Below are 14,167 nucleotides of genomic sequence, written 5' to 3'. Positions count from 1 at the left end.
TCTATGCCTTTAATTGTAGAAGGCTCCAAGTGCTACTCCAGTCCATGCATAGTTGCATTATTGACATGCAGCTCTCCAGTGGAAAAAATCCCAGACTTACATGTTTTTTCATTAGACAATTACCGAAGTACTCAAGAGGATTGAATTTGACTTTTCCCCTTGCAACAGATCTGGACTTTAATTTACTCCTTGCAAATAATGATGTCTTGATCAGATTGAATTTACTTCAAATTTGGTGGTAATTGTTTCAGAGGGAGGCATAATCCCTCAGAGGTCATTGAGAATCCTTCAAGAAGACAGAAAACCAGCAGGACTTCTCTAATTTCTATTCAATAATTAAGCAGCATATTTACCAGTATTGTTTTAATCCAGAATATGTTTTAGTGATTTTCTAAACAGCATAACATAGCTCCATAATTATACCTTATTGTTAAAATTTTCTTTTCTAAAATATTGTATTGAAAAGTGAGTGTCTTTGTGGCAGGGTGAGGAAGGGAGAAATTAGAAAATTGTTTAAAGCTAGTGGCTTTCATTATAACTATAGCATAAGCACTTAAGCAGGGACTTTAATCAGTGGAAGAAAAAAAGCTTCAAAGGACAGCTACTTATTTGTTGTGCTCAGCCCTCCACTGTCCTGGTGCATTAGAGTAGTTCATTCTTTCTCCAGTGAAAACTGATCCTCCCACCTGGTGCTATAATCCAATTGCATCAGGACAATGTAGTCAGAGCCCTACATGAGTAGTGGCTCATAGCTGATGACCACAGGATACAGAGACCCAATACATGATTTCATTCAGAAACTTTTAAGGCTGTAACACTCACCCTTATTAAGGAAATAAGAGAGCAAATATTAAAGTTTTTGTGCAAGATAAGTGAAAAAAGGCATATTGTTCTGTACATTGAGCTGTGTTCACAGGTTACAAGATATCTCAGTCAATATATTCAACATTTACCCCTTTCTTCTCCCAGATTAGCCTTTAAGAAAAAAAACAGGAATAAGTCCTCTAAGTTTCTTTTCTGCTCTGTCAGCCAAGAAAAGCTGCATATTATGTTTCCCATTAGTACTTTTACAGGAAGTGTTACTTTATATTGAATTCTAAATTCCACCTGGACTAGAGGAAGTTTTACTAGTAACTTTCCTTTATACTTTTAAGATACAGTTCCTTTTACCCCTGGTAATCTACTGCTTCTCTTTCCAATTCTTGGATGTAATTCTTTTTGCACCTGAATCCTGACACTTCTATGCTCTCAGACAGCAAAGGCTGAAAAACCTTCAAGCTTTTTGCTTAGATTGGACTTTTTTCTTCAAGACTGCAAGTCAGAGATCTTAATCCTTTCCAAACACATCTTTTGTTTGTCTTTTTAAATTTATTCTAGAAGATTTAGAATTGTCCAGTCTTTTGTGTGTTTTGCCCTTCTCATTAGAATCTTTTAGCAGAAACTGCTCTTGCTACACAACTTCATACCTCAGCTACAGCAGAAGAAAAATACTGGCTTCCAACAGAAGTAGTTTTATAGTTCCTGAAACTACTTGAAAGTAACAGAAAATCAGAAATCATGTCTTGGTGCCTGCCCACCCATTAAACCTCTCTTCTCAAACTTCTGTGTGAAATGCATTAGTACCAAATTAGTATAAAAAGCCTAATTAAGGCCCGATTACAGTCAAGCTCAACTCACATACACTTGGTTTACCAGAAAAAAAAGGTACTTTTAAACATAATGGGATCTTCCTCTCAGGCAGCATGAAATCCTCTTGAAAGTATTCAGAACACTGCATCTCACTTAGGTGACAAAGAAAAAGAACCAAAATAAAAAAGAACCAGAATTCTGCCTGCATTGCAGATGGCTCAAACCACTTCTGTTCCTTAAAGTAGCCACAAAATGAACTTCCACCATCCAGCCATTAATGTATAAACTCAAAGCACTAAATGCACCTTTGTACTCTAAATTTTGCCCTTCTGCTGGCCTTTTCTCTTGATGAGAAGGAATTCCAGAAGGAATACACACCTATTGGTGTATCCATACATGACAAAGGCTCATGTTTTCTGTGGATGAGACAGGACCAGGATTTTCTCCTAGACTGTTCTTTCTTACCATGACTTATACCATGAAAATGTCTTTCCTCCTGCTTCTTGCTCCTACAGTTTTGTTCCAGGTGTTATGTCTTTGAAAGTTTCAGCTTTTTTTTTTGGTGAACTTTCAGTACCAGAAGTTGTTCCAGAGGTTAGCACTGGGTAAGTTTTCCATGAGAACAAAAAAATTGAGCTCAGCTGATGTTCTTAAGATCTGTTTATGTTATGCAGATTAGCCAGAACAGTAATGGGAATTTTGCAATCATCCTCTAGCCAAAAATTCAAATTGCTGAATTCAGTCTTTATAAAGGAAACATCTTTCTCTTCCTGTCTGTCTTGGGCAGTTTAATACTCAGTCAGTGTTCCTTCTAACTCTGTTGTCCAATTAATTACAATACCTGTTCAAAAGACGTGAAAAATTGACCCTACAGAATATGTAAGTGGTAGTAGACTGTGAAGGACACAAAGAAAACCTTCACTGTGAATGAAGCATGTAAGAGATGTAAGAGCTTTGATTTGTTGTTTTTTTTTTTTTTCAAGACTCCACAGAAACAGCATGAGCTGAATCCCACAATACACAGCAAGGAGATGTTGCTATGCTGAACTGTACTTTCCAATCTTGTTAACAGAGAGAACCACTGCTTTAGTGCATCAGTCAAATCATAAGCAGTGGTGGCACTAGACATCTCCAAAACCATTGTTAAAATTCTATCACAGCCTGAAATAATGCTAACCTCCACCAACAGAGAAATAAAGTGTCACACCAAGAGAGACTGATACTTCTGTGCAGTAAATGTTGAATGATACACTTGAATGCCCATTCCCACAACTGATAGTTTTTCCTGTGTGAATTAGGTCTGACATTCAGTATTCAAAAAACATACTTTAGGATGTTCCTAAATGCCCTAAGAATTAAGTTCTTTTCATATTGTTACAGATGCATGGTTGCACAGACTTTTTCCTAAGTAAATCGGTTTCAGTAAGTCCCACTCTTTGCCACTCTCCCACATCTGGCCATTTGTTTTTGCCTCTCCGCCACCCCCTGCATTTTTGCAGGCTTTTAAAAGCAGATCAAATCCTCAAACTGAGAGGTATTATATACCACTACTGGGGATTGAGTAGTCAAGAACAATTATAGCTGGAGTATTGCTGCCAAGTGCTTTGTATCATTAAACTGTAGTCTTGGGAAAACATTTTGAGAGCCATTGTACCCCCTCAAGAAAGTAAGCATAGTTAAATGATGCTAAACAAATGATTTAGAAGAGAGAGAGTAAGAAAATTTACTTAGCTACTAGTAGGAAAATGGTTTATACAGATTTATTTTTAATAAATAGGAAGAGTTTTGGATATTTGGATAAATTTGGATAAGTATTTTGGTTTTGTTTGCACAGTTAAAGATGGAAAGAACAGAACAGTCCTCTTATCTTTCAAATGCTGATTATAAAAAGGCAAATGTCGAACCCTAAAGATATCTAACATCTCTAATCAGGATAACTGAGGGCGAAGATGGTCTTCTATCAAATAAATACTTCACATCAGCTATTTTTTTTGTAATTTGCTGACAACTTTCAAGGTGAGGAATAACATACCTATATAAATTAGATGTCTTCATGTGGTGCATTTTCTTCTGTACTCCTAGATGCCCTCTTCACCTTTTAAACTGCCTTTATCTTTTCTGCTTTCTTTTTCTTCATAAAGTTCAAATGCTTGCATGCTTAAATATAGAGCCTTCTTGGTATCAAGCACACTATTCTATGTATTGTTTCCTTCCTAAAGGGTCAATCCAAGGCTGCACTGCAATTTAATACTCGCATGAGAATTCAGCTTGAGTTCAGGAGTTTGTATATGGACTGCATTCAGAGTCAATAGAGTTTTACCCAGCAGTTGTTTTTCAGATCTGCATTAAGTTATTCACACCAAATGCTTTTAAGTTCTTTCCATTGTATTGAATTTAAAATAGTTAAAAGAATGCAAGATGAAAGCAGGGGAATTGTTTGTACTATTTAGAGGCTTTTTTGTTACCTAGGTGAGTCAGACAATATATTTACTTTTTCACCCAGTGTAAGAGAAGATGCACAATACTTTAGTCCAAGGACAAGGTTCAGAAAGGATTGAGAATCTCTACCCATCCAATCTTTTACTCCTGATAGTGGAAGATAAGCAGCAGATTACTACTGACTTTATTTAGTTTGTGAACAGAAAGCACAGAGTATTATAACACTATTATTTTATTCCTCAAAATGAAAAAATACATCTATATTGTATCCAACCTACTTCAGCTAAAAATTAACATAGGAAGGAGCCCACCCTACTTAGATATGAAATGAAGAAAATTCCAGTCAGGTGTTTTGTGAACAGATAACATTTGGGCTAATTTAGCTTTTGATTTCTGTAATAGGGAAAAAGCTATGAAAATTGGCTGGAATATTAGAAAACTAATCTGACTTCCTAAAAGTGAGAATTTAACTGGGAATTCAAATTCTAAATTTTTTATCTACTTGGTCAAGAGACACAAAAAAGCTACCACATTTGTGTGCCATTAAGAATTACTTGTAAATTAACATATAACCAACTAGTCACTAAGCAGCAAATATTCAGTGAGCAATAAGAAAATAAAATTCAAAATATCCAAATAGATTCCGAAATTCAGCTTATAACCAAAAAACCTGAATATTTAAAGACATTCAACTAACATACAAAGCATTATTTTCTACTCAAAATAAAAGAATGTGAAGGTGTTGAATTCAGTTCCCAAGATGTGGAAACTGAATCACATTATGTGAGAGTCCGGGATTACAGTTCACAAAAAAATTTCTGCAAGCTCTGCCCTTTGTACATTTCTTTCACTGAAACTTCAAATTCACAAATTTATTTCACAGACTTTTAACTAAAGTTATCACATCAAGCATCACATTTTAAAATACTTTTTAACTTTCATGAGAGTATTGTTAAACATTAACTTGGAAGAATTAATTATCCGTAACAGGCCTGTTGATGCTTTGTTAATTATGTTGTTCATTTTGTGACAGTCTCGGTTCAGCTCCTGATCACTATCTATTCTTTGGCAGATTAATAATTTCTGAATCAGAGAAGCACTGTGAAAAGATCACAGAAAACATCTCAGCTCTACAAACACAGAACATGAGCGGTCTCAGTTAAGGTCAATAGTGAGCCCAGGAAGGAAGCTCTTATTTCAGCTCTTTGCACAATACCTACTCTGTAGGTAAACAGAAGTGTTCAGTTTAACAACACTGACAGATCTTAACCTTTCCAAGCATACATATTTATTTAATTGCTATGTTTAAATCAAAGATATATCCTATGAATAGCTTTTGCAAAGAAAGTGCATGAGGATTTCCTTTGTTTCTTATTTGAATCACTAAGATGAAAGTGAAGGCTGAGGTAGTCATTTCACTCAAAGGAAATAAAACAAAGAAACCTCTATTTCATTGATAAGAAAGCAGAGCTCTGATCTCCCACGAGCTGCTAACTTCAAAATATTCAACTGAACTACATAAAGAATAATCCCTGTAGTCATAAGGACTGCAGTGTGGTTGGCCCTTATGTGATACATGTTCTAAGGCTGGGAAAACAATTTCTGCTTACTACGACACCTCTCACATGAAATTCAGATGTAAATGAAGGCCTGTCTTTCTGCAGAAAAAGGTTTGTTTTTTCTGTTCTTGTATCTTTTAGGCTGAATTTACTTAAATGCAATGTGCAGTAATAAAGAACAATGAGAACCCCGTTTTCCCTTGTCCCTAGAATCTCAGTCATTAATAAAACACACAATAGTATACTTAGGAAAATATAGTTAGCCAGCAGGTTTAGAACTGCTTAAAAACAGTGCAAGTCACAGAAAGTTTAGCTTTTACCCTAATTAGTTTCTACCAGTTAGTTTCTTCCCTTAGGATTGCCTAAAATTAGGGATCTTTTTAGGGTTTTTTAGGGTTTACTGATAAAATACGTAATTACTTATCCACAGCCTACATTCCATTCTTTTTGATTTTCCTGTTTTCTCAATATAAAACTACAAAGGAAGCATCTGCAAGGTATTTCTGTTGATAAATGCTGCACAATATGCAAAGAATGCATGTGGTAAGTGAAAATTTAACACATTCCTCATAATCATTGTTTTAATGCAAAATATTTTGCCTCCTGAGAGGAAAAGTACAATCAGGTTACGAAACATTGGATTTTTGAACTTTTACCTATATACAGCCAGTTAATTTGATTTTGGTAAGTAAAACACATGTACTGAAATTAGGTTCTTGTTTCTTCAACCTCCCTGATAATAATCTGAGCTTTTATTGAGTATTTCTACATTTAATCCCACAGTAAAGCTATACGTAACAGCTGCTGTATTGGACAGGTACTTCCACATTGAAGTCAGCAGGATTTTTGCCTTAAGTGGAATGTTATGCCACCAAATTTTCTCTGAGAAAGCACAGGTTTTGTAACAATCACATGGATCATCTAATTAACCTAATCAATCATTACTATTAGAAACAATTTTCTATTTTAAATGTTTTATGTTAATGGCTTGATCACTGAACACACCCCAGAATATGCAGCACACATATTCACTCTTAATATTCATAGTATTCTTATAAGGACCAGACCTAAGGTTAACCTTCCAGCAAAATTGAGTAGTTTTGAATTTGTCCGTGTGAGTAAACAAGAAAGCCCAATTGGTTTCAAGGTTTTGTTTTCAGAAACATGCTAATGTGACTTTGTATCTAGCTACGCAGATATCAACTACAGAACTGAAACAATCTATTTTACCATTTTATTAGTTTATTTAACTTTGACATAGTTTGTCTTGCAAATATGTTTATTATTTCAGTTACGAGCTGCAGTCTCGAGTGCTACAGGATTCCCTGTATGGCTCTGGAAAGCCCCCAGAGCTTTGCATTTCAGAGTCCCAGAATATTCCGAGTTGGGAGGGTCCCAGAAGGGTCATGGAATCCAACCCTTGAGTGAGCGGCCCGTATGCTGATCAAACCTCAGAGCTTGGTGTAATTAGCATCATGCCACAATCATTTTAAACCTACACCACTGGTTTGTCACAGAAATCGAGATTTCCCTAACATCTGCCCTGGAGAACATCTGCTTGGCAGATGAGGAAAACATTTCTACCCACAGAGTTTTTTGGGGTTTTTTTCTGAATCATTTCGGCACCACAGCCTTCAGTACGGCACTCGGCTGTACACGGCAGTGCTCGCTCCCTCCAGGGAGGCTCAGCGCGATCCCGAAGCTGTTTCTGGACCCCGGACCGGCGGGCCCTGGCCCGGCCGCCGCCGCCGCTGCCCCTCACGCCCGGGCGGTGGCGGCCGCCACGCTCCCGCCCCGCCGCGTCACTGCCGGAGCGGCCCAACATGGAGCCCGGCGGCGGCGGGGACGCGCTCCCGAGGCTGCGGCGCCCGGGGCGGCGCGGGCCGGAGCCCCGGGACCCGCAGCAGCCGCAGCCGCCTGCCCGGGGCGGCGGGACGGCCGGTGGGTGGTGCCGGGGCGCGGGGAGCGGTGCCGGGCCCCGGCGGGCGGGCGCTGGGACGGCAGCGGGGCTGCCTCGGGCGGAGCGGCGCGGAGCGCGGCCCCGCTGCCCTCAGGTGTCCGCTCCTGGCTGCGAGCTGGGCGCGGGGGATGCGAGGGGCTGGCAGCCGCCGACTGCCTGATCTGCCTGATGCGGATGAAATACTCGAATGCTCCGGGCCCAAGCTCCAGTAGGATGAGGAGGAATGTAGGAAATGAAAAATAAAGCTGCCTGTAAGCTCCAGCAGAGCTGTGAGTACGCTCGGCTGGTGGCGGTGCGTGTGGAGGAGTCGGCACATGTGACAGTGCTGAAGGCATACGGGGCACCAGGAGCTCCTGCGATAAACTTCAGAGACATCAAAACTACCTCTGACACCTTTTGTGACAGTGTGTATAAATACTGTTTTACATGGTTACTGTCGTGCACAAAAATGGCTTTCTTATCTGCTTGCTCTGATGTCTCCATCTCTCTAAAACAGTACGTGGTAATGAGGGGAAAAAGAGAAGGTCCTTTCCTGCACAATGATAGTTGCAGTTTGCCTGCTGAAGGTGTGCAGTGTAAGTCCAGCTAGCTCCTGAAACTGCAGCTGAAAATTTGTGACTTATCTGCAGTTGAGAACAAACAAGAAAATGATGCCTGCAATCGTTTTGCAAATTCTAAAATTCATAAAGAAGGGTAAAAATAAATTAGTGATGTAGCAACCTGAAATTCTATATGCTAAATTAACAAAAAATTGTTTCATAAAACCAGGGCTTTTTCATTAGTTAAACAACCTTTAGAAAATCTAGTCAACTGTTTCCTAAAAAGATACACAGATACAGTGTTGTGCTGATTGTTACTGCTTTATCCTTTTATCAAAGGGTACTTTGTTTAGTCTGTTTCATTTCAGTAAATGTTCAGAGTTCTTCAGAATATTTGTAGCACAAAGTGTATTATGATGAGTAGAATAATCTCCCGAGATAAATGAATTAAAAAGATAAAGTATCATGCTTTATGTAACTATAATCATACTTCATTTAATGACTGACTTTAGTGCTATAATTATGTTCTTCTTTACAGAAGAGTCTACAGCTGTAGAGAAGACGATGAGGCCTCTTAACAGACTGAATATTCATTCTGCATTCTGGATTTTGGCATCAATAGCTGTGACATACTACTTTGATTTTTTAAAAAATATCAAAGAAACTCTGCAAGCAGAGAGGTAAGGTATCTTTTCTTACAAAAAGGTGTGTTTTAGTCCTATAATCATACTCAGTTTGTTACATCTGGTCACTGTATTTTAAATCATGGATGAACAAGATCTGCAGTAGGAATAGAGAAACCTGGGAGTGTTCATCGTGGAGAAGAGAAGGCTCAGAGGCATTTTGTCAATGCATGTAAATACCTGAAGAGAGGGTGCAAAGAAGACAGAGCCAGGCTCTTTCCAGTGGTGTCCAGGACAGGACCAGAGGCAGTGGGCACCAACTGAAATGGAGGAGGTTCCCTCTGAAGATTAGGAAACACGTGTTTACTGTGAGGGTGTCTGAGCACTGAATGGGTTGCCCAGGTAAGTTGTGGAGTCTCTGTCTTTGGAGATACTCAAAAACCATCTGGACATGATTCTGGGCAACTGGCAGTAGCTGAGCTTGCTTGAGCAGGGAGGTTGGGCCAGGTGACCACCTAAGCTGATATAATTTACCTGATTTTAAAGTAAATACAGTGTTTAAAATTTGCTACAGTTGTTTTTTTCTCTATAAACTCTACTGAGCTCTCTTTGTACATACAAATTTTGCTGTGATACCAGACATTTTAATACTGTACCTTCAAGTTTTCATTTAAGTCCAAGAAATAGCTGCCTGTTTTGTTGGAAGTATTTAGGTTTTGATTTTATTTTTTATAACAAACCCCCTGAAATTAATACATAGAGGTCAAAGAGAAGTTTTCATTTCTCTAGAAGATTTGTAGATGATTTTGAGTAGGTCAGCAAAAGATTAGTGAAATAATTTCTGTGAAGTAATTTTTACTTCTAGTCCATTTATTTTCTATTAAATTATTTTCAATGGGATTGATGTATGTTAAATGTTTTTAGATAGCTTCAGCTTTTAAAACACCTTGCTGTTGGCATTGTTATATCAGTGTGTGGAAGCTGCACAGAGCTCTGTGCTGCGAGGGTCTCTGGGGCTGCTCTCCCAGTCTAGTTATACCCTTCATACAGCTCACTGTGAAAGCAAAACCAGTGACTCCCAGGTGTAATCAGAATTTGGGGTTACAACCCTGTCTTCCTGCACTGCTTGTGTAGGTAGGCCATGGCTACAGTTCTCTGAGTGCAGGATTCTCCAATGGTAGTAAATTTCAAACTAGCATATTATGTTTGCTGTACCATTCTAGAGCACATGGTACCTGAGCAGGAAGATCCTGGGTTACCCTTTGTAATTTAGTAATCAAGTTATGGTAAGGATTCATTTTTCAAAATTTTTATTTGTTAATACACCTTCAGATAAGATTTTATTAAAGTGCATCTTCCTCCCAAGTTGCCTTATCTGAACTAGTCTTGAAGTGTATCCTCAAAGAGGCTCAAAAGTGTCTCTCCCTAATTAATCACATACCCTGTGTTTTTATGATTCTGAGTCTAAAATTCTGCATTTCTCCATGGTTTTCTTCAGCAGTTGTAAAGAATAATCTTCATGCTTCTTGTTAAATTTGAGAGATCCCAAACTGAAATCATATTAAAGCTTTCTGCAGCATTTCTGTTGCACAAAGATCACCAGTCTAATTTATAGTGAAAAGCACAGTTGGAGTGGAGCCTATTTAATTTCATTATTGACAAAGTGGTTTTGGTGTGGTACTATAGTAGATTTCTGACAAGATCTGTCACATTGAATTTCCAAAATATTTGAGGGGACAATATATGAAAGGAATGTTTCATTGCAAAATTCAACTCAGTTTAACAGCTTTTAAGGGCAAAAAGTGTTTTGTAAGACTAATTTAAGGTAAAACCCACAGGAACTCTAGGCCACAATTGTGTTTTTAACAGATATTGTTCTGTTTGCTGACTGGAGTGAAGATTACTGTGCAAACTACAGTGTGACTGTGCTAAACATGGTTTAATGTGCTTTTCTTCCCACAGCTGGTGGCTTTCCTGTGGCACTTGTTTGTTGGCTGTGTGTTTATGTGTGGCCTTTTACTGCATACTGTATCTTGAGTGGTACTGTGGAATTCAGGACTATGATGAGCAGTACCCTGCACTGATTCCTATCACAACAGCTACCTTCATAGCAGCAGCAATTTGGTGAGTTCAAACACTGTGCAAACTTCTGCCAAAGTCTGTGTTAATGGGCTCATTTTATAAGAGCTATCATTTCTGTAATTATGCTATGTGTATTGGTGGCAATACCAGTTCTGTATAGCAGAATTTCTTGCACTTTCAACTTTCATCCACAAAGCAAGAGTTGCAACAATTGAAACTTTATATTGTGTACTTAGAGATGTACTGGATCTTTTCTGTCTTGAAAATTTAGGGGAAAACTGAAGTTATCTTTGTGTAAATTTCTCACCTCTGGCAACAACTTGTGCAGTTTACAAATTAAGACAAAGGTGCAGTCTCCTCATCTGAGAAAAAAATCAGTTTAATCAGTTTCTGTCAGAGTTCTTCATTATCAAACAATCTACAAGTTAGCAAACATACACAAAATGTTAGACTTCTGACTATTGCCATATGAGCTTTAAGGGTTTATATTTTATCTGAGAATGGTACTTTTAGTAAGAGTTGCTTTACTTATGAGATTGTATGAGAACTGAGCAAATGTGAATGAAGAAAATTCCATTGTACCAGTTAGTTTATTTGCTTTCTGCATGAAAATTTATTTCCTCTTGTTTAGCTGTTGTATCAGGGTATCAGTCAGTATTTGTTGCAATGGTTAAAAAAAGGAAGATTGAGAAAAATAAAGGTTCCCTATGGTTTATAATTAGTCAAATCTGTAATTCTTGTAAGTCAGATGTAAAATAAGTTGGTTTTCCCCTTGTCTCTTCAGTTAACTGAAATCTGTCAAGATCAAAGTTCAGATTAAAGCTTCTCTCAGCTGCAATGTATGCCTATTGAAAAATCAGAGTAGGTAATTTTCAGGGGCTTCAGATACAGATTTTCTGAAAGTAAAAGGTATCTTTACCCTTTACCCTTGATGTGTTTTGTTTTCAGAAACAAGTATATTTCCAGGTTAAGTAATTTAAGTCTTACTTCTTCTTTTGACATGTTTTCTTTGTATGCCTGATGTTTCTGTAATGTGACAACTGAACTTACCAAATACTTTCTGCTTTTACTCCCAGTTTCAATGTTGCCTTGTGGCCTGTCTGGTCATTTTTGACACCTGTGTTGCTCTTCATTCAGTTCATGGGTATTGTGATGCTTGTGTCACTCCTGGGATAAGCCCTTCAGGTAAATAATTGAATTGTTTAAGCACATAAAAGTATTTATCTTGTTGTGGGAACTGCTTTGTTAGACATTTAAGGATTGGGAGGCTGTTTAGGGGTTCCTTCTCTATGTTTTGTGGGCATTCTTCAAATTGTGACATTTTGTGGCATATAGAGAAAACAGAGAACATGCAATTATCAAAAGGGGGAGAATATCCTTTCCACTTCTCTAAAATTCCATTGTAGACATTGAAAAGAAACATTAGTGACATTGGACGGTTTGGGGATGTATAGACCAAAAACCTGCAGCTTTTACCTAGCCTGGGGTAACTTCTTAGTAAAGCTGTTTGACCTGATAGTAAAGGGGAGAAGATATCAACATCTATGGATGTTGCCTTCTCCATTTTTTTAAAATTAAAAATCTTTGTCATATCTTTGTCTTCAAGTGTGCTGTTTTCATTTTCTGATGACTGTGATGCACAGTCCAGATCAACCTGCTGTGTGGAAAATTGCCAGATAGGAGAAGTTATTTGTTCTTTTAAAAAGAACTTTTCAAAGGCCAACCCATCTGTTTTGTTGACTTGAAAAATGCATTCTCAATAACTGCCACATATTTTGTTAGATATACTTATCAAATTAATCCAGTGAAATGTAAAAAGCTAAGGATGACACCAAACACAGCTCAGTAAATGGGATGTCCCCTGTATCACAGGGGTCTCATATCATCCAGGGCAGCTCCTCCTTCAGCAGGTCTTGTTTGTTGTACTTCTCAAGGGAATGGGGAGGAAGCCTGCTTGGCTCTTTGCTTGCCGCTTTCTAATGAGGAGATCCCTCAGCATTTTTAGGAATGCAGCAAAAGGAAGACTGTGCTGGATTGCTGGATTTAGAGTGTAGCCTCTTGTACTGACAAAGTTGTAGGCAAAAATTGTTTCATGTCTGGGATGGTGAAACTCAGATTTTATTTTTTTTAATAACAAGCTGAACCACTGTTGCATTTTCCCTTCTATTTTTGAGATATCAAGAAACCTGATTTTTAAGGAGATAATTAACTTCTACTCTGACAAAACTCAGACTTCTGGAAAATACAATACGTAATTCAGAACCTCTTTATTGTGACACAATGTTGAGTCACACGTGCTGATACAGAGGTATCCATGTTTGTTGGATCTATCATTAGCCGTGTTCTGTCTCTGCACTTTTGAAGTATGTGGGGAAATTCTGTATTATGTCAAATAATTATTTGCCTAATTATTAGGGACAAGTTATTACTTGATGTTCCAAAATCATTAATTCATTTTTGATAGAGCTTGTGCAGTATATAGAACATTCAAAGATTTTTGTTAAATTTGTTTTTTTCTTTTCTTTCAGCTTCATTTGAAGGACTCAAGTAACTGTAATCCTGCAAAGTGTATGTCACTTTTGTTACATTCCAGTACTTCTGTTTCTAATACTGCCTGTTTGCTCTAATACAGTAATTCTTCATCTACTTGATTTATAAATCAATGGACATAACCATAGGAAAAGCAGCTGATTAGTTAATAATTGGAAGATAAATATGATGTACATCTCTTAGTAACAGGAAGCCTTTAGTTTTGTAAAGCTTTGTAAAGCTTCTATTTATATTTGAGTATTAAGCACATGGGTAGTAAGTAATAGCACCATAGAATAGTTAATGTTGAAAGAGACCTTTAAATATTATCTCTGGGGGCCTCAGAGGTTACCTAATCAAACTTCCTGCTCAAATCATGTTGTTTGATTTGGAAGTAAGTGATACTTAAATCAAGTGTTGTGGGGTTTTAATACTATATTCTTTCCATTTGAATTGACAGGTAAAATACTGTTATCTGCAACCTGTGTTTGTACTTGTAAACTTACTTACAGGAGACATTTCTTGATCTCTTAAATTTCTGCTGTTATATGTGTTACCATATAGGAAATACTTTACTATCTAATGTCTTAAATTCAGATCTGCTAGTGTTTAAAAAATGTATGGACAAGGGAAAGGGAAAGCTGGTTGACATTTGGCAGTGCCATCAATTAAATAAATAAATTCTACTTGTACTCATACAGTTTGTCCACAGCCAAAGGTGGATGATCAAGCTGCGAATAACCAGCAATACATTGAACAATATTAACACTACACAAGAAATTTGGAGCACACATTGAATTCTTTTGA

At 37.7% G+C, this 14,167-nt stretch overlaps 1 protein-coding gene across 1 annotated transcript; it reads left to right on the top strand.

Annotated features, from left to right (window-relative positions):
- Positions 1-7,450: 7,450 nt before the first annotated feature.
- Positions 7,451-14,159, top strand: TMEM128 (transmembrane protein 128). The gene is made up of 5 exons (XM_054295719.1): positions 7,451-7,568; positions 8,665-8,806; positions 10,712-10,873; positions 11,908-12,016; positions 13,360-14,159. The coding sequence occupies exons 1-4, from the start codon at positions 7,451-7,453 to the stop codon at positions 12,005-12,007; spliced, it is 522 nt and encodes a 173-aa protein (XP_054151694.1). The 3' UTR covers positions 12,008-12,016; positions 13,360-14,159.
- The last annotated feature ends 8 nt before the right edge of the window (positions 14,160-14,167 follow it).

The sequence above is a fragment of the Melozone crissalis genome, unplaced genomic scaffold (genome assembly GCF_028551555.1).
Source record: "Melozone crissalis strain CALT ecotype California unplaced genomic scaffold, PUWL_Pcris_2 ptg000006l_1, whole genome shotgun sequence".
Lineage (NCBI taxonomy): Eukaryota > Metazoa > Chordata > Aves > Passeriformes > Passerellidae > Melozone > Melozone crissalis.
Note: the sequence above shows the minus strand (reverse complement) of the source record. Positions and strands in the feature narration are given on the sequence as shown.